The sequence below is a fragment of the Haliotis rufescens genome, unplaced genomic scaffold (assembly GCF_023055435.1).
Source record: "Haliotis rufescens isolate VD_foot unplaced genomic scaffold, xgHalRufe1.0.p SCAF_66, whole genome shotgun sequence".
Taxonomy (NCBI): Eukaryota; Metazoa; Mollusca; class Gastropoda; order Lepetellida; family Haliotidae; genus Haliotis; species Haliotis rufescens.
In genome coordinates this window covers 2,070,212-2,091,318 of record NW_025964357.1, presented here as the reverse complement: position 1 = coordinate 2,091,318, position 21,107 = coordinate 2,070,212, and the positions used below count along the sequence as shown (strand labels likewise).

Below are 21,107 nucleotides of genomic sequence, written 5' to 3'. Positions count from 1 at the left end.
TTGCGTGATGCACCATATCTTGCCTCTAATCGCCGAGAGACAATCACAAGCGTCTTTGTTGACTATTGTTCCCCCTTGACGTGGGGTGTGTGTGTTTATATGATGGATTCCCCCCTACCACACAGAATACCCGTTATCAAGCATCCTGCTACAGCTCTCGTTTCACGCTAAATCCTCTCCACTGACCGTTCTAGCTAAAGCGGGGTGTCTCCTGTCCCACCCCTTTAACCCCACCCCCACCCCCACCCCCACCCCCACACACGCGCCTCCCCTTCACCCTATAGACAAATAAAAATCCCGATTTTATATTTATTATGAGATAGTTTAACTTGTCCGAGTAGCATTTAGAAGTTGGTTTGATGAACAAGGAAAAGTTCTTGTTTGTGAGATGATTTGTGAATATAATGACATTGTTATCAGTGTTATTATTATCAGTATTTATTACAACTTTCACCCATTCCGATGTTTGAGCTAGGGGCAATATCAGTTTATCTGCGTACATCCCTCAAGTATATACCGTACACTATCTAATATTCACCCTGGGACTTAGACAAATTGAAATCAAATTTCGGTGTAATGGTAGCTATTTCCAAAGTGTCGATGGTTTTTCCGATGTTGATTACCCGTACTTAGTGTTTAGGTCCTGAAATTGTCAGTTAGATGAGGTGACCGTGACCTGGACATAGAGCACTCCCCTGGCTTGCGTGGCCGGCCAGTCTCAGGCTTCATGTGGAAATAGTACACTTAATCATGGAGAAAAACTAATGAGATGCAAGGAGGCTGTCTCGCCATGTCCATAGATAAATATGACATCGGCAGAGCATTTATCATTTGAGGAAACTGCTATTACGCGAGAATGCCTAAACTACATACAGATTCTTCTTGGTGAGTGCCTGTTCCCCAGCTCGAACCCTTTCAACTCACTGCTTGTGTTGACCATTCCAACAAAACAAACTCTAAAATGCAAACTGTTGACAATAATCCTGAAAATTGCCTTTGTTTTCCGTGGTTGTCAAGCATGAAATTGGTTATGATATTGACAGTTATTATTATTTATTTACTAATTTTCATGATGATAAATAATTCAGTACTACATAAGGAAGCTTAATGGAACGCGGTGAAGGTAATGATCCGCCATAAAACCTTCTCAGTTAAATGTGATTCATGAATAAACATGTTGAGTCCCTGAAAAACGCTTACTAGTGGCTTAATATAATTAATACGTATTTGTGGACAAGATAAACGCTTTGAATAATAGAAAGGCGCAGATTACCTAACTGGGTGCCGTTGAGGATATTGCTTTTTAAGATCACCAACTCATCTGTAAATGTACATTGCTTTAGTTTGTTTGTACAGTCTGAAACTAAAGGGAGGCCTCCATGTTCTGTGAATATAAAAGATATTATTGGGTTTTTTAATCGATTTCAAATATTACAATTTACGCACAGTTAATGACGCGAATTTCTCTAGAGAGGTGATACATTAAATGTATTCATTCAAGGTTGAGAAGAAGGATACTTACCCCCAAAACAGTATTTGTAACCCTAGTTGTTTATGTTTTGTAATGTAATACCCCGCACGAAACACCTATCTTCCGATTGCACAATAAACCATGCAGTATCACAATGATTTCATGAATTGAGATTGCGTTGCCTGCTTGTTGGGTTGAGGACGGTTATTGCTTGCTTTGCCGTACAATGCATTCAGCATAGTTTACACTCTCAGCTACATTAAATACCGTTGCTTTCAACTCGAAAATATCATTTTCTGAATTAGATTAATATCCGATGTAGCTGGAGTTTAATCGGCAGCCTGGTCCGTCATATTTGTGTTGCTACAAATACCATTCAAATTACGAGTGTGCGCGCATTGTGCGCTTATGTAGGCGCTTTTAACAAACCTGTTAATGAACAATATTATTGGAATATATACATATTCACCCAGCTGTTGGGGCATCAGATGTGTAGAGATCACAACGGGATATTTAAATGAATATGCATAAGGCCGATACCGTGTAATGTGATATTTGTTTCTGCGGTGTTCGGATAAATCTAAATGAACGTCTTGCTATGGTCCGGATTAGGTCAACCAGTCCTCGCAGACCAAATCTCATGGATTAATCTCAACAACATAACAGAAAATTAACGAAGCATCCAGGTATAAATTATTTCATCTCGATATTTTTAATCTGAACAATTTTCAGATGAAATGATACGATTAAGTATTTGTTGTTTATTTATACAGAATGAGGTTTGACACGTCGATACAACCCGAGTGCTACATTGACGCTGCCCCGATCCTTCAAACAACCTATCGATTTCGTTGTTTAGTAATGAACTTTATTGTTAGTGGACTCTTGGCAATAGATCCCTCCATCGCCCCTGGCAGACATGCTTTTACTTCATTTTCTAGTTTATCGACAAACTTTGCGAGTTTCCTAGTTAGTAGTTTTCAATGCCGGGTAGAAAGCGTAACAGCTGCAAGTTTGTCTTGTGTGGCGCCTAGCTAGCTATTCATTTCAGCTACTACATATTGTCTTTCCCGCCCCGTTTTAGTGTAGCATCAACATTGAGTCTTCATTATTCTATACAAGTTAAATGCACGCAACTCATGATGAACCGATAGATTAGATTGTGTGGTAACATGTTTGACTATCGATTGAACGGAGCTCAGGAAAAAGGCAAATTCTCATAATCTGATCGAGCGTGATTTGTTTTCAAGAAATTCGATTCTGACGATTTCTGTTAATTTTCTCCTCTGTTTATTTATTTGTGTATCACATTTCAGCTATATTGATGTCTGTTGCGCTGTCAGGGTAATGTTACGAGGTTTAATTGGAAATGACAAGCTCTCGCGCCTGCAATATGAACGGTGTACGAGACATTCTGAGTTATAGCTCACATAAAATGTGCCACTGGTTCGGATCGGAGTTATTACTCTATAAAAAGCTTCACCGTCAATTGATGCGTATTACATGTTGACTAAAGCAAATAACATTTACGTCTATTAAAACTGAAACGACGTACACCACATCATGTAGTTGCAAGTGCTTGTTTCACATCATTAAATCATATCGTCCACAGGCATGGAAGCATCTTGTCGCTTGTAAAATGATCCGCAACGCATGTTGATAAAAATGTGTTGTACAAAAAAAAGACTGTCAATTAAGCTTGAAATTTATGCTAATATGTGGGCTTGTTCGACCACTACAGTCATGCTCGACAAAGCATCCCTCTTGATCGTAATGTCACTGAACCCCATGAAGAAATATTACTTGCATGGCTTTCCCCCAAAACTTAAATTACTGTAATAAAATAACTGCCAAAGCTTTAAATACATTCAAATTCAAAAACAAATAAGATAAACGAATGTTTGTTTGGAAAGTATTGTTTAGTTTTACGTCGACTCTCAGGAGGAAATTATTCTTCCATCCGTCACACAGAGAGAGAGAGAGAGAGAGTCTCTGTTGTGAATGTTACACGAGATCATGTAAACACTAACGATTCATTAGGAGGAAGTGTTTCAGTATTCTATCATGAAGGAATACATTTTCTGTGAACAATCGTGAATACATTACAGATGTTTCTGATCTATTGAAAGCCAACACGCGTGTCTCAATGTGCAGCTGTATGAGGAAGTATACTTGTTGTTGTTTTGTGATGTGTTTCAATCCATATTCAGGGCCCTGCTGTTTATGATATGACATATGTTCCAGGTATTATGAAACAGGTTCCATCAAACCAGGAGTTATCGGCGGCAGTAAGCCCAAAGTGGCGACCCCCAAAGTTGTGGATGCCATAACCCGCTATAAGCAAGATAACCCCACCATGTTCGCCTGGGAGATCAGGGACAGGTTACTTACAGAGGGGGTGTGTTCTCAGGACAACGTGCCCAGTGTTAGTTCAATAAACAGGTGAGTGGCCAATCAAATCACAGGAAATCTCTGAAGATTATTGGGCGCGAAATTGAAAACCTAAGCCAATCCATAAACTTTTAACGAAGAAACGTAAATGGTGCTCCTTGAATTATTTAAGTACAAAGACGTCCTACTAGCTCATATAGTTGCTTTGGTTGTAAAGTTTGAAAAAAACTCTGTGTGTCTATGTATTTTCGTACACGTCCTGAAATGTGGAGATCACGTAAGGCTACATGGTAAAATCAATACTGTGATATCGAGCTCACTACAATCAGAGATTTCCCGAGGGTATCCGTTTGTCTATGCTGTCTATATCGTCTAGTATCAGGTTGTATGTTTCATGTCAAGTGTTGTCTATTTCCCGATTACTATCACTGGTCAGAAGGACGGCGTGATAACACTGGCGTACATGGCTCCTCTATTTCATGTTTTGCCTGAGACATGTACTGTATCATGGAGACAATCAGGGAAATAGGCATGCAATATACAGCCCTCGCACGGCTTTTCCTGTCATACCCCAAACCTTCACCATATCAACATCGTTCATATCACGTACATGGACAAGTATCATTTTCTCCGTTCAGTGTCCTCACGTCCCCATGTGTTCAATTGATGTGTTCAATTCACCGATGACACAGATCCAAATATCTTACCTACCATCTTTATCTTAGCTCAGGTCTAAGTGTACAAACACATCACATAGATACGCTTCTGTCGGCCTATCAATAGATACGTTTACATCAGCCACAGATATCCTTAAACAATTTAACGCACCGTTTTTGTAAGATCTGTCACAAACTCCTTTGAGATTTGGCAAGCACGATAGAGAAAGGTTAAGCTATCTGCCGAGAACCACATGGCCGAGCAGTCTAAGGACTACCTCGTGTTGTGCTGTAGGACATCTGGGGACCCGCTGCCTGCTAGAATGTCCTCATCTCGTGCCAATACGTCTTAAGGAGAAGTCAGGTCGTGGTTTAATGTGCCGGACTTAGTGTATAGCAAGTCAGGTGTTGGCTGGTCTTACACCTTGATGTGGCAGGTGGTTATTGATGGCTAAAACTCTGAAATCGATCACTTCATGTCAAAAAGAAAACAAATGTGTCGAAATCAATACCCTCGGTCTGATTTTCAACTTTTTGTCAACAGTATTTCAAAGTGCTTAGGCACGAAAACGGTTTGGTAGAAATTACGTATAATGATAGTAATTCAAAATTGTAGACCGAGTTTAAGAAACCATCTCTAATGATCTCTATTTCAGTTCGAAATGAAACAAACAACACTACTGTTGGACGCAGATTTCAATTTTGGTTTCATTGTTTTCAATTTCTTCAACTTGTAGATGGAAAAAAATGTAAATTTCTTAAACGGTTGCTTTTTGACAAGAGTCGACAAAGATGTCATTTGTGGTATGACGAGATCGTATGTGACTCACAGGGACGGTGGCAGGGTCAGGCAATACGTCCCCGGGGCTTACACGTCCCGAAACCAAGGAGCAGTTGGGTAGGGCCTTTCCTGAAATGGGTTTCACTTTGCAACAGAAGTCTTATGTGTCACTATTACTTGAAACCGACACTTCGTAAGTTCATGCTGGCCTGGACGGTCTCCCGAAAAAGCATTAATCTAGAAAACAAGTTATGGCACGAACAATAGAACGTGTATTGAAAAAAGCCTGCAGTTATCGGCAGAAGGGAACAGAACGATCCGCCACACGCAAGTTGGGGTCGAACACTTGGTCCTGTGGTTTATTTACAGGTTTCTGATTTGGGGGCTTCCATGACTCAGGGATTTAAGTCAAGTGTTATGACATTTCTGAAGTCGGAATGGGCTCGGCTGAAAACTATGAACATGCAACATAGACACATGTCAAACCCTCAAACAATAGGCGTCTTGAATGCAGACAGATAGAGTTTGGGCTTGCTTATAATTTCTATTCTTCTTCGGACATTTTGCAAATATTGATCTACGACATGAAGGAGTATTGTCGAATTGTCGTATTGAATGTCAACATGTTTTGGCAACAACTAGCCACACGAAGTTCCATGATGACTTCATTTTGGGCACGGCTACAGGTGTAGTAGACTTTTGAAATGGTAATCGTTTTGTCATCGAGTCACTGACTGCCTAAATCTGAAGCACAATTTAAGTAGAACCTGTGTATTGACTGAAACCCTCAGCTGTCGTATATAGCCTTTCAATGACCTAATTGTTCTTGATTCCGGGGATTTGATTTCTTGATAATATACCTCTTGCTCCACGTTATCACTTACAAACCGTCTCGCTAATACACGAAAGACACATCGCTTCTGATCCCTTTGTTGGAAATGCGGTATTCAGAATACGAACCGGTGTCCTTTGACCAGCCTGGGCACCCATACCGGGCTCAGTTCAATCTGTTCTTCACTCCTGTACCTGTCACGGATTAGGTTTTTTTTCTGTGATGTTGGTCAACGTTTCAGCCCACCCGTCTAACGTTCCCGCAAACTCCACGCCTCTATTCAGCTGTCCAATGTAGAAAGACTCCCTCACTTCTCGAGTTTTAATACGTTTTTTACAGTCTTTGGCTTCCTATGCGAGCCGCTTGTCTCGTAATACACTTATCAATCTTTAACGATTGCTGGCAGTTCGTCGAGAGACGAAAAAACAACACCGCTTCCCGCTAAGCCAGTGATAATCGCCGCTTCAAGCTCAGTGTTAAACTAACGCGGAGACCCCCCTTCAAATCCGAGAAGGCTATAAAAGCAGCGGTCTATAATTCGAGCTGAAACAAGAATCATTTGGTCTGACAAGAGAGTAAATCTAGGACCTCTCCCCCTCTGTGAGGCCGCTAGTCGTGGGGCATAGTTAAAAGTTATTTTAAAGACAGACCCCTGGTGTGAAGGACAAAACCCTCCCATTTGTTCCTATGTCCCCCCTCAGTTTAATAGCAATGAGGTTTCCGAGCCTCATGTGCACCCATGTCGACAAAGACATCATCGTCACTGGTCATTGTTTGGCTTCGAGTAGGACCGTCACAGGTGACTCGGGCCGCATGACCGTAAAGGCATTTCTATTTCATAAAGACTTAAACGATGTTTAAAGCGTTTTAGCTTTAATGCCTTTCTAGTGCGCGAAACAATAGCATGATTCAGAGGACACCATAAAAAGCGAACATTTAAAAGCGAAAACCTTCATCCTTTCTCACGAGAAACTTAGATGTTATCACGTTTACACCTCGTCATCTCACGCGATCATATTTTCCACAATGATGGTCAGGTTTTAAACAAATGGACAGTCCCGACGTCCAACCACGCTTCATTAAGGGGGCTTGTAGTTGCTAAATGTATCTGGAGAATCGGCCTACCATGCTTTGACTTGATCAAGTAGAGAGAGTAATAGTTCCATACTTTAAGCCGTAAATGACATGGGTGTTCTCGCCGTCGTTAACATGGGTAATTGACAGCAATAGAAACTTGTCCGTTTCAGACGTGTCTATTTCACGTGTAAATAAACAAATATACAGATTCAGAGGTGCTCAAGCCATGGTTTTGTTTGTCAGTCGCCATAAGGGGAAGATTGGTAAAGCAATGAGAGAAGCCTAAATCAACCGTCAGAACACATTGTTCTTCGGGTTAATGCCTTGGTCATCCTAGCTGATGCCCCTTTAGGTTTTTCAAGTTTAAATCTGTTTTACTGCCCCCACATGTTGTGGGGCGTGGGATATACAAGTGTTAGAGATAGGACGGTCAAGTACCACTCGGACCACTGCCAACGCCACGCCACGCCTCCCGCCCGCCCGCACCGTGTCCGTTGCTGCTAATATCGCTCTTTTTCTTGGCTAATTCCAACTCTCTTTAACTAATGTATACCCTTCGGGGCTAATGATAATTAAGACGGGACGATGAATTCACATTAAAGAATATCAAACAACTAGTTGGAAGGGGAATGAACGCCTGCGACACAAATGATGCCTTTAAAATCAATTTTCGCCAAAGGAATAATAATTCTGTCATTTCCTCTCGGTCCATTATGATGACCGTCGGTGGAGCTATGATTCACGCATTTTGTAACCCGGCTGAGGGCTACCCCAGCTGCCGAAAGAACGAAAAAGTATTTTCACATGGCAAAGAGAATCGATGGTAGAAAATAATTCATCTTCATTTTCTAAAGCAATTTGTGTCTGTGAAAACATAAATAGCTTTGAGGTAGGAAAGCGGTGGTTTCAGGTTCCATGACTGTCAGAATGATGTCTTCAATAGTAGTTGCTTAATGCCGACGCTAATCTGATTGTTGTCATTACTTTTACAATCCTTGAAAGAATTTCTGAAAAAAAATAGATAATCTTGGGTTTTTTTAAATTATCATTTAACGCTTCGCATCTATACCGATTTGCTTGATCTCCGTAATTGTTTTGCCCTGACCATATGGTGTGATTGCATGTATTATTACCAGGTGATAGTGTGATAGCACAATGTTCATGCATAAATACATGCTCTTGCTGTGCTTTAATACGTGACCGTCTGATAACGTCGGTGTTATTTACACTGATGTACTTCGCGGCACAAATGCCATACATCACTGGGCTTTGGTGTGGCTCCCGAAGGAGCCTGTCGACAGAAAACTACAAAGAATATGTGTTATGATATTTCACGTGCATGTTAGAACAGCCAGCGAATCGCGAAATTTCATTCTATTTGTCCAAATTGCCCCCGTTCACATCCAAAGAAAGCCGGTCGTGATGACAGGCTGCGTGGAACACAGGGTAGATCGGGAAACTCGTTCCACGGGGTGATTATGTCGCCTTGGAAGACTGAGTTCGATCCCGTTGTATCCGAACTCGATGATTGCCAGAAGTGGAGGATGGTATTAGGAGTGTTTAATTAATGTCTTGGCTCAGTCGCATATCCAAATGCCTGGTTGAGAGTTGAAATGCCATAGAGTTTTACTGAAGCATAACATTCTCCCGATAAGCCATCTGCTGGTCTGTTTCTTCATCTTCTCGCCATCGCAGGCGTCAACCGTTGCGTGTCTTGATGTGGACGTTAAGTTGGTTTGGTCGAATATGTCGGTCAGTGGCCATATACAGAACGGTAGTTTCGCTGTACCAAGCTGATACCCAGCTGATACCAAGCTAATACCTAGCTGATACCCACTCACCAACACCCCATATGGGAGAACAGAAATACATCGCCCCGAATTTGTTCGTTCTTAAATTTCTATCAAGTTAATTGAACCATTCCGCATGAGTTCTGCTCATCGCTCTGCAGGAATATTTGAACATTTGTTCTCGATCGGTTTAACACGCTCTCTAAATGCAACAATGGACGAGGATAAGAGATGAAGTCTAGCAGAAACCCTCGCGTAACTCTTGCATTTGTGAGGCAATATTTTGTCATCAGCAATGTGAACATTGTGCTAGTCGCCTGTCGTTAAGGTACATTTTAATTGCTCTTTAGTCAAGAAAGTTAAATTTACAACTCTTCAAATAGCTGAGATAAATTTGTACCGTTCATCGTCCTCCAAATTAGGCGCTATAGTGTTTCCGCCTTGCACACGGTAGCACCAATTATAACATTACGAGTATGAATTATTGTGGGTTAAGTTAATCCCTGCCAGATGACACAAAGATTAAAGACTTCAGGCTATGCACTGATGAATTTTTCAAATGCTCTCCGATTATCTAGAAGAGGTATTCATAACGGCAAGCAACCTGGCTCTCATGTGGCTGACTCGAATCTGTCGACGGTCCACACTCGTCATGCAACAGTCTGTGGTCCACATTGTCTCGGGCGATCTTTGATACACCGACACTAGTAGTTTTGACAGTTTAACGACCTATTGACAAATACCAATATTATAGAACCTATAACAGTCCACTTGTCCGTGATGGTACAGCTCACAGTACTGTGGGATGCCGGCGTTGTTGACATTATTAATTATTACAGTTGCGACCCCAGCAAAACAACTTAAAGCTAACCAAATACATTTTTATCAAATTTAATTAAGAATAATTTCAGTTTATTTTCATTAACAGTAAACAGATGGAATACCGTGCGCCAAAAGTTATTTTACAAACTGATAAAATATCTATTTTTTATATCATATTTCATCCTTGATTGCGTTTCTAAAGGAGATAGTATAAATTGATTGGTTTGAAAAAACTTTGCATTTGATATATTTCATTCAATTTCTCAAAGTCCCCGGTGAACTCCGGAAACGTATCGTACTACAGACACAGGGCTCAGGTGTAGCTTTGCGTGCTGTGACAGCATGGCTGAGTTTCACAATAGGTGGCATTACGCATACCCCGAACTAGGCCGGTGCCAGGGTATCGCAGGTCAATCAGCAGACCCTTCCCGCACCCCCCGACAGACCAGGCAGATCCTGCATTATGAAGGGGTGGTCTTCTAAAACACCCAACTGCTAAACAGACTGATCCAACCACTGTTCATGGAGTGTCTCAAACAATGGCGTCTTTTGACGGACTTTATAAGCGATTATTTCGTTTGAACATTTTATCCTATTTTCTATTTAAGTTGATACACTGTGTATTAGAACATCAACATAATGCATAAAGCAGTTTGTCTTCGTTGCCAAGCAAAGAGATGACAACTATAAGTAATACTAGTCTATAAGTAATATAATACAGTCGACATGTGCTGGAAGACAGGAAGATTTATTTAGTGTGTAATACTTTCAGATTTACTGACTTAAGACTGCAGCTAACAAATTGTTCAGATTATTTTGGCAAATGTCACCCCTCGCCCGAACTTGTCCCTTCACGAGTGAAGCTGCCTTGTATTGGTGATTGACAATACATATACATTTGCAAGGGAAGGTCGCTGATTTACAACGCTGTAGCTAAATGTTATATGTATGTTTGTAAACTGACAATTTTAAAATGATGATTTTAGTATTCTACTTAAGCCGATGGGAATATTATCATGAATAAATGTGAAAAAAGCAAATTATGAAGAAAATATTCGATTGGGTTGGTTTTTAATGTTTTCATAGTTTAATGTTGATGAATAATATTCCATCGTAATTTTTCCCATGTGAGTTGTTTCATCAGCCTGTATTAATATTAATACTCATCATCTTATTAATTGCCACATATTCGTAACGATTTATTGTACATCTTTGCAGAGACAGCATATCTGGTTAACCGCCAAGCGAAATAATTTCATATCGATTTAAAATTCATCAAATATTTCAATGTTATAACCAGCTTTATGAAAGATCTAAACAACGACAACGGTAGTGTCTTGCCACCTCATCAACATGATCTTAAATGCTTAAACAGCCATATGAATACGTCGATGCTGCAACGCGGGAAACAAAATGCTTTCACACTCAGCGCTTTTCTGACTTACATTTTAAAGAGCTCCCTTGTGGCGGGGGCAACTCTCCACTTCAACATTGAACATATCCCAGTGGCAATTTTCATGTCCCATTTAGAAAAATCACATGTTTCTTGGTGATTTTATACGATACGCTAAAATACATTTCTTATCTTATATCTGTCGTTAGATTTCTAAACGATTTGGCACATTTGATATTAGATCAAACGATTGGTGCATATGATAGCAGTATTTGGCTGAAAAATTATGACAATGTAATTGTAGTTACTAGGTATCTCCTCCAGGTACGTATAGCAGTTAAGTTTACAAGGTTTTGATTTTTGAATTGCCAATGTCGTACAAGGAACGTATGTTAAGTTCAACAAAAAGTGGAAACATTGAATTGTTTTAAGTTTCAACTCTCTCGAGGAAATATTGGAAGTACATTAGAGAAACGAGGTTGTTTTAATGTGATGCCACGTGACACTCATCAATCATACAGTCTTCCGTAGGGAATTTTAATCTTAAAAACCGAAACACATTTCATAACGAGGATCCCACCCCTCTCCTTAGTTACACCTGTTTAGGTTGCACAGGTCAGAGGTCATGTGAGCGTTTGATTTTGACGGATCCGCTTGTCGATTTCACCAGCAGCTTTGGCACTTTGTCTATATACAGAGTTGGCATGAACCCATTATAACGCGTGGAAAACGTGTTCCTGCATAGCAGTGTCATGGAAGTGTTGTGTGGAATCAGGGTTAATATATTTTGCTTCCTCCGTTGCAATTTTCGCCACAAAACATATGTTTTTTGCAATGACGCAGAATACCTCATTGTAATGAAACATGAAGTACAGATGACTTGGGCACAGCTTGTATCAGCGGGAGTTTCTGTAAGCGTTTAAGCAACGTTTAAGCCTTCTTCCCAAAACATATGTTACAGGAGACGATGTTTGAGTTGTGTAGCTAGTACATCAACACGGTTGATGCGTATAACACGAAAACAAAATTAAAAGAAAATATATCTGGTCTTTTAATGCATTGACAATTATGTCATAAAAAACTCTTGCTTTTGAACGGTGTTTGAAAGACAAACATGCTGCCATTCAATCGCCCCATGTTGAATATCCCATACAAGCTGGTGGTAGCACAGTACACAGAATGCCCGCTTCGTTTAGAATTGATGATAGTTCAATGAGTAACCTTCGTGTTGGTATCGGCGTTGCATTATCCAAGTGAAGTCATATATTTTACAGAGGAATAGGTTGTAGGATCATCATCCTCCAGTCGCACTTAACTCTGACAAAAAGTGGCGTGTGTTTACACAGACTGTCGTCACAGCCACACTCGATGTACATTTCACTCGCGATGCTACATTACGTAACAGAAAAACTAACATTAGCATTTGTCTGTCTTTCAACATCAACATCAAAGAAAAGGTATTTCACATCATAAGCACTCATAACAATATTCAATCGATATTCCGCTATGACGGATGAGGCCAGTCAAGTGTACCGTACATTACTTCAACCCGTGTAAATATGATACGTGGATTTACTTCAACGATTGGATAGTTTATTTGATATCGTATGGAAGATAGATACGTCTGATGTTCTTCACTTTGGTAGAAGTCGTTTGCTCTGATGCGTGACAAGCGGCAGATTGAATCAAGTACCGTTAAGATAAATTACAAGGATCAAACGTTCAAACAAACATTTGCAAACGATTAACAAACAATCATTGTCAAGGTGTTTGATGTTCATGTCGTGCTAGAGGCTTCCTATCTTTTACCTATAAAACAGATAGCCAGGTAGTTGTGGGCTGTTTAGTTCTAGATGCACAGTGCATATATTCCTAAATTTAATTTAATTTATATTGTATTAATCATGTCTGTTGATATTATGAAACTCTTATGTTCTTATTTACCTAATTCATATACATTTTGTTTTAGGATTGTCCGGAATCGCGCAGCTGAGAAAGCGAAGATGTCTCCCAGTGGTCAGTCCAGTCCGAACGGTTTAGGAGAGAGCGGACAGCCCACGACGTCACCTAATGGGGACATCCTTCAGCGTTCTTCGGGGGGTGGCTACACCATCAGCGGCATACTCAATACGCCCACGACGGCCAAGAGGAAAGGCGACAATGAACAAGGTCAGAACCAACTTAAGTTTGATAAGAGTAATCACATTCAATATGAAGTATTTCCCACACATGTACAACTCGACTAGGGTTTTATCAAGCTTCCACCTTAATGTTATTGTTGTGCGAGCGTGTGGCTGTGCAATGATTGGTTTAACTCAAATATTCAGTCCGACTTTAAGGTGAAATGGGTTATTGTGGTAACTTATTTTCAACCTTCCTTTTGTGTTTTATTGATTCTGATGTCAACATTTTGAAATGGGTAATTACATTTGATAGGAAATATGGTTGATTCCTTTTGATGGTCAGACAATAACACTGCAATATTTTCACAAAACGTTTTTTGTGAAACGGTGAAATAACAAGCTCCCTTCAGGCTACACCGGAGCGTTCCTGGCACTTAAGTTGTTCACTCCACTACCCTTTCTCTGAACTTCAAAATGGGGGGTTATATCCATGTGTTTTACCCAATATAAGGCGAGGTGATGAAGTGCATGTTCAAACAATGCGTTCACATCCACCAAAGTGTTGTGCCGTTCAATCGCCCTTGCCTTGCCCTGACTAAAACAATACGAGGAGACGATGTGTGCCTATTCATGTACATAGTATGTGCTTTTGAAAATATTACAGAAGAAAGTTATATATTTACATGAATGTCAAGAAAGTTTGCCGTGTATTTATTTTTACGTTTGAATGGAGATTTTTAATATGTTAAATCACGAAATGAGAGGCTATTCATTCCGACAATAAGTCTTACATGATTTAATACCTTGAGTCATCGGCTGAACATAGGGGTCAGTTGGAGAAGTACATACATATGCGTGTAGACTATGAATGCAAGTATAGCATGGCTACCTGGTGTAGCTAGAACACTCGTAAATACGGGTTAACTTAGTGCTTAGCTTTGTAGCTACGACAGATCACGTGACATATCATGCTTCACTTTATCGTCGTATGTCGTGATTTCAAAACATCCTTTACACTTCCCTTCTCAAAATAGTTTCAATTATTAAAATGTATTTTATCGCCGTTGCATGGAGTTTCCGCACTCTAGCTTAAAGGAATTACGCGCCTGGCTGCTAAAACACGATATCAAAGATTACAATGTGGATCCCTGTCCGATATATATTTCTAAAATCGGTGACATTTTCACAGCTGTGTGGCTGACCCACACTTACCACTGGTATCGGCACGAGGGGGTATCGGGATATGCGACCGCAGCCTCGCGCAGTACACCGTTTAACACAGGGGATCAGGTTTAACTGAACATGATCCCAGTAAAACAATACTAATTTTCTGGCTGTTCGAAATGATACAAAGCTATTTCTGAACCGTAATCTCGAACCTGGCATTCAGCCAAACACATTAAACCGCGTGTAGACGTGCTTGTTAAATTCTGAAAATTTAATGTCGATTTGTATCGAATTCTTGGTGAAATTTAAACGTATGGAGAAATCGAAAATCAATTTCCGAGTTTCATATCATAAAGTTAATTCAATATCTGATGTAATAAATTAGATTTTTCATATCATTTAAGTTTTTAGCGCGTTTGTTGCAAGTGTCCGTTTTCAAGTTAAAATGAGATGTTTAAATTTGTTGCTTTAATGTTTATCAGGCCTTATATTGTCATGAAATCACTGACCCCAACACTATCGGGTGTGGCCCAATTTTCTAACTCTCGAGCAACATGAATAAATAATAGTTTGTGTGGTGGCATTGTTTGTCGCTAGTCCCCATCTCACAGGAGGTGGATCCGAGGAGAGAGAGAGAGTTTAACGGCGATTTAATCACGAAAATTGACTCCGAGATTGTGAAAGCAACATCTGAATTATTTATTTCGCTTGAAAGGCCGACAAGCAAACGTGGACGAGAGACGTCCTCAGATGAGTGGTAATGGATGGTCTAAATGCTCGCTGTCTTGGATGTAACGTGTGTGTACGGTGACCGAGGCTCGGTACCAATACTGAAATGCTCAATTAACTTCAAACGTCACCTGTCCGACAGGTAGAGTGCGTTTGGTCCCTACGGTAGAAACCTGACACCCCGATGACCAAGCGACGGAAGGCACATTGAAGGCCATTGGCCCAGCGGGGGACGAATCAATGTTTCCATAGGCCATCAGGGGTCGGATTGTCCGAGACCTCGTTAACTGTTTGAGGGAGTCTGGTGACTATTGTACATGATAGAGAGTATTCCATTGTCGTTCTGTTGCTGTCACTGTAACTCACTGCTGGATTGGGTCGAGTCCCCTCCACATCCACAAGGCGGCCTTTGGAATAGTGCCCTGGTCTGATATCAAAGAGATTCGGTCGACCCATCTTCTCAGGATATATTATAGCCGTGTTGTTTGAAGATTAGTTACCTCAACTAAAATTTCATAAACCTGGTAGATTCAAATTAATACTTCTGCGTTCTGGATTCCCACCAAACAACGTCCAGCATGTTGCTAATACAAGTCTCATGATGCAATGGCCGACACAAACATGTGCTGCTGCATTAATGCTGCATACTTCAATGTGCTATGTATCCGACTATGTCTTGTCATCTCGAGGTATGATGAATGCATCAACTGGCAAATTACTGTCAAACACTTTTGTGTCGAACTTACGGTTGTCTCGAAGTAAAAACATGGTCCCTGCGTATTCCTTCTTTATTTATCATTTTCGGTTGTGTCGAACCTCGAATAACTCTTTAAGTATTTACGTAGGTCCCTTCAACTTCGACATCGGTTTTTGACTGTACCTGCTTCGCTGCTGTCTACTATCTATAACTGGTCGATGTCCGACGCCTGCGTTTGCTGACACGTGTCTGCAGACGGAGAAATATAATGTTTACATGTTCCACTCTGTTCTCAGTTGTTGAAATCAACAACCCCAGAACGGATATTGATGAGAGAGGGGTTATCTCATTGTATAGGAAACTGAATGTGTTCAAGCAGGGTATTGCTCTTCAGTATTTGCGAGCGGCTATTAAAGACATTTATGATGCCACGGGGCGTGACCCCACAGTTATCTTAAGTCTGCCCACTTGAGGGTTGGCGTTGTGTAAACGGAGTGTATTTACCGGAGTTCACGCAGCTCTTGTCGTACACGACGATGCATTTTGTGGCGGCTTATTACCCATACAAGCTGTTTGCCATTGCCGAGGCTAAACCTAGTATATACACACACTCGTAATATTATATTGATTCTCTTTTCATGGTTCAAAAGAAAGTGTTAGCCGACGTTTAAGAGCCACGAGTTCGATACTCTAGCAAAGCCGCAATAGGGTGTGCGCTTGCATTGAAGCTCCGTGCCTGGGTCTATCCCGTTTTGCCCTGCGCTAAGATAACCAGTGATGTGTGGCGAAGTGCAGACCCACTTATGAAGCAAAACGCTTAAAGAGGCAACCAACCGTACATCAAACAAAATTTGTACATTCTGTCATCTCCCCTCCGTACAACATGTTCCCATGTTAGCCGGCTGCTCTCTCTCCCAACACCGCCGCGCGTGCACTGTGGCAGACGATCAACACTGCACGCGCTTCCGCCATTGTACCGCACGTGAAGTTTGACATCGTAGGCTGCTCACCATCAACGCTGAAATACATTTCTTGCGAGACAGACATGTTTTTGCCGAGTAACTGTAAAGAATGGAATTTATTGAGCTTTAATTCGCTATCACTTTCAATTTGGAAGGTGAGAATGAATCGTCAGCATCGCCATTGAAGGCTTCGGAGAAAAAGCTTCCCGCCAATTGGTCTCTCTCGCTTGTGAGGATAGGAGAAAACACGTTGAATCTAGTCCATAGAAACTTATTTATTCTGCTTCTCTGCTTCCAATACAGTCGTTAATTAATGCTTCACGGCATAAAGCAGTCGCGGGGCTAGTTGGCAGTGCTCGCTTTATACGGCGCCTGCTATAAATGGTTGTTAGTCGACTAAGTGCACTTCAGTGAGGAAACCCCATTTCCGATAGGATCTAACGTGAAAGCGCGATAGTGGGAAATCATGTCTCTTTGTAAGATAGAGGAAAATCCTCGACAGGGGGTCAGGTATAAACTGGCTGTGTCTTTGCTTTTCACAGCACTCGCAAATGAGCAGTTGAGAATATCCTGCATGAAAGCGGTGTTCTCGCGAGCAGGGGGCAGCGCGGTAGAGAGTTACGAGCGGGGACGTTTAGTACGAGGTTCCGCGCGGCTGCACTCAGCTGGGTAGATGTGCTGTCAAAAAGTCGTCATATTTAGATCTTATATGTTTGAGGTCTTGTTAGCTCATTCTTGAGTCGTTCCATGACAAGTCCAAGACAATACCTTGTATCTCCCTGATCCCACAAGTGACTTTACTACCTTCGCCATCGCCGTACTCTGGCAGTAGTTATCGCTACGACAATGAAGAAGTAGGAACTTATGCCCCTATATCGAAGGCAATGTAAATTGTTTTTGCGACATACCCCGCGGTATCGTTATATTTCTGCTTTGTCGTAAATGAGAGGTTAGCATACATGACACGTCTTCCACGTCCTACCGAAAGCATGGCACTGAAAGTGTTCGCTGATGCGTGTTTGGCCAACGCAACCAACGGCCTTTTCTGCTCCACGTAATGTTGCGATCTCAACGGGGGCTAGATAGACCAATGGTCCTATATTGATACACTGGTCAATAGTTGTCACAAGTAATCTCAAGTGTCTGTATACACTAATAGCCCCTTGTTGGAGAAACGAAGTGCCACTTAACACCGTGTCCAGTAGCTCCGAGGGCGAGGGTTGGTAGCGTGAATAATCCTATATTTGGCGGCGGGTTTCATGTGGAGGGGGTAGCCATGTCGCCTAATGTCTATCATATCAAACGTCGTATGGTTCCTGCTATTAATCGGTTTGAAATTTATCCGTTTGTCAATTAAGAGCATCGTCTAACCGCCCGCCGAGAATTTGGCTTGGGGTTTGACTGGCGCTCTTTTGTCTTGACGTTCGCGTGCAAGAGGGGAAATGCATTGGAAACAAGAGATTCTGAAAGCCTCACGACATCAGAATCTTTTTCATGAATGCCATGGTGTTGTGTGGCTACAGTCAATAAAACCATCAATAACTGTTACGTCTGGACTCGATCAGCGTGTTGCGAGAGCTTAAGTCGCTCCAGGGCTTTGTGGAGTTTGCGTTAACAAGCAGAATGCTTATTTAACGTCAAAGCGGGCAAAGTTTTGCCGACATAAATCCAAAGCTGTTAATTTTCGTTCCCTACAAAAGGACGTTGGCAATATCGGCTTCAGCAATGGCGGAGCGATCTATTGAATTCACTTCCGGCGAAGTGGTGTACATTACGCGACACGATAGAGCACAGGATGTTCCTAACGGAGTTCTATTAACTGCGTTGGGGACTGGGCGAGTAATCTACAGGACAGAAGGAAATTAGTAGTAATTACAAAACTTCATGTGGAGGGCACTAAGCAAGAGGCGTTTCTGGGACTCGTTTTCTGCGCGTGCTTACCCCCTCGACCGGAAGTTGTTTGGAAGTCCAGAAAGGGCCATTTATTTGGTTGAATCATGCTAGGGATTCTCTCACGACAGTTTCCTGTTTGCTTCGCGGTTGTTGTAACAATCGGAGTGGAAGTTATCCTCCGTCCTAGGCAAATTGGCGACACTCTTAAAACAATTAAAGAAATGTGGTAATCATCCATAGACTCGCAATGAAGAAAAACATTAATCGCTCACCCTGAACTAATTCCAATATCCTTTTTCTTTGACTGGGCGTTAGCAGTCGTGAAATAATAGCTCTCATCTTCCATGGCTATGCAAATCAACAGAACAATACATTCACCCTTAAAATAACACATCATAGGGATTATTCAACCCTAGTCACCCATAGGAAGCCATTGAGTGCAAGAACTTCAAGTGGCATCTCAACTAATATATCATGTTTCATTGAACATTTTAATAATAGTGTGAATTTCCAATAATTAAAACTTTTTTCTTGTAATTTCAGTAAACAACGGGTCTCGGGATGGGATTGCCAGTAACGAGGGAGCGAGCAGCAGTGAAAACAGAATTGGAGTAAGTCCCATTGTTTCTGTAATATCCTAAATGATATTCAAGCGTTGATAGCGTTTTCACTATATACGCAACAAAGACGACAAAGTACATGTTGCTTCGTTAGATTGAATTTACACAAAAAAACTGCTTTTTAAAGAACGATGACTCTTGTCAGATGTGGGAGTACGAACGGCCGGCCAAGTTACCACGAGCTGAAGAGGCCAGCACGGAGTCTGAGATTCTTCAGAACGGAGTTTTCACGACTGTTCATGCCCCTTATAGTAGCCAGTTCGGAGCCAACCCAGCCTCAGCAGAAATCAAACAGGAATACCTCCACTCAGGAAACACGAGCGAGAACGCTGCCGGTGGAGCTTATAGTCCCGCAATAGGTGAGCCCTGTTTTGATGTCATGGTGTGTGTCTCATGTTCTGTGTCATATAGGATTTGCATGTCCAGAAGAAAAGGGATGATGTAGAACTTTATTGCCTCAATATCAGAAAGAACTTTGCGCCCAGTCCCTTACTTGCCCAAGGCAACACTAAGCCAGCCCTGTGCCTCATCAACTTACCCAAGAAAGTTATACGCCCTGGCCTTGCAATATTTTGGCATTGCTTTTATTTATTTCTCATGGCCCTTGTTTCATTCTGATGTAAGGCATAAAGTGAATAGATAGTAACATCTCCTTTGCATGCTGTTGATCTTGACTTGTTTTCAAATGCACCTATTCTTATTTTAGCGTAAATGTTGTGAAATCGATTTCTTTTAAGTTTTTGTAAAACACGTTCTTTTTAGTTGCTTGAATATTTGTGTTGAATTTCTTTGAGGTACAGTTGCCCATATAAACACGGTTCCTGCTGGATCGGAAGCTAAGCCAGTTGTCTCCCCTGTTGCTAATGACAACATTCAGACGGCCAGTACCCCTCCCAGTAATTTTGAAGGTATAACCACACCCAACATTTTTTTATTTGCCGTTTCGTAAAGTTTAACTTTCATATGATAATCATTAACTTTTCACTGCCGTTTTCGTAAAGTTTCAATTTCATTTGATAATCATTAACCTTTCGTAACGAATAAAAGAAAGCCTAAAGAACAGCAGGCCGCCTTGGGGGACCCCTATCTCTCTTATTCTACATTAGATGACCATTTGTATTGGCTGATCAATCTGTTGTTTCTTGTTTGAAACACCGAGTGCCTGGATAGGAGATCATCGACCATTTCTGGAAGAATTGACAACCAAATACGTTCTGGTCCCGTTATTCTTATTTTCCCAGTGTACCTCGCCCAACAAGCGCCTAATTGAGGTATCAGTTTCCTCTATGAGTACTGCATGGCAAAGTAAATTACCACAGATGAAAACAAATTATATTAAGCTGAAAAAGACTCGTTAAGATCCTGAGATAACAGAAGTGCTCCAACTCTGGTCGCCGTCCAACTGAAACTCTATCTTCTTCGTAAATTGTACATATAATACTGCATTACAGATGCAGACCGCGTGTGGCGTCGAATCAATGTGTGCATTCTAAAAGGATTTCCCTCTTTGTCACATTGCCTGTCTTCTAGAGACTTTAAGAATACGGCCCAGGTTCCTCAGTCGCCCATCTTTATCAGCCCCGAGACGGATGCTCCCATTGCATGCCGATGTCTCATTCCAAATCTCCATGCGCCATATATAAACCGTCGTATAAAGAATCAATTGTAACTAATTGCATTTATTAGTCGCAGACAACTTTGCT

The 21,107-nt window shown here is 41.3% G+C and overlaps 1 protein-coding gene across 15 annotated transcripts in view; it reads left to right on the top strand.

Moving 5' to 3' along the window:
* Positions 1-21,107, top strand: part of LOC124113711 (paired box protein Pax-2a-like) — a 95,987-nt gene that overhangs the window by 62,040 nt on the left and 12,840 nt on the right. For 13 of the 15 annotated variants that reach the window (XM_048387122.1, XM_048387119.1, XM_048387121.1 and 10 more), the window contains 5 exons: positions 3,716-3,913; positions 13,183-13,382; positions 19,328-19,395; positions 19,550-19,763; positions 20,199-20,312. In XM_048387122.1, coding sequence (XP_048243079.1) covers positions 3,716-3,913; positions 13,183-13,382; positions 19,328-19,395; positions 19,550-19,763; positions 20,199-20,312 — 794 coding nt within the window. The remainder of the gene's footprint in view (positions 1-3,715; positions 3,914-13,182; positions 13,383-19,327; positions 19,396-19,549; positions 19,764-20,198; positions 20,313-21,107) is intronic. The other 2 variants (XM_048387120.1, XM_048387123.1) reach the window with 2 other exon arrangements.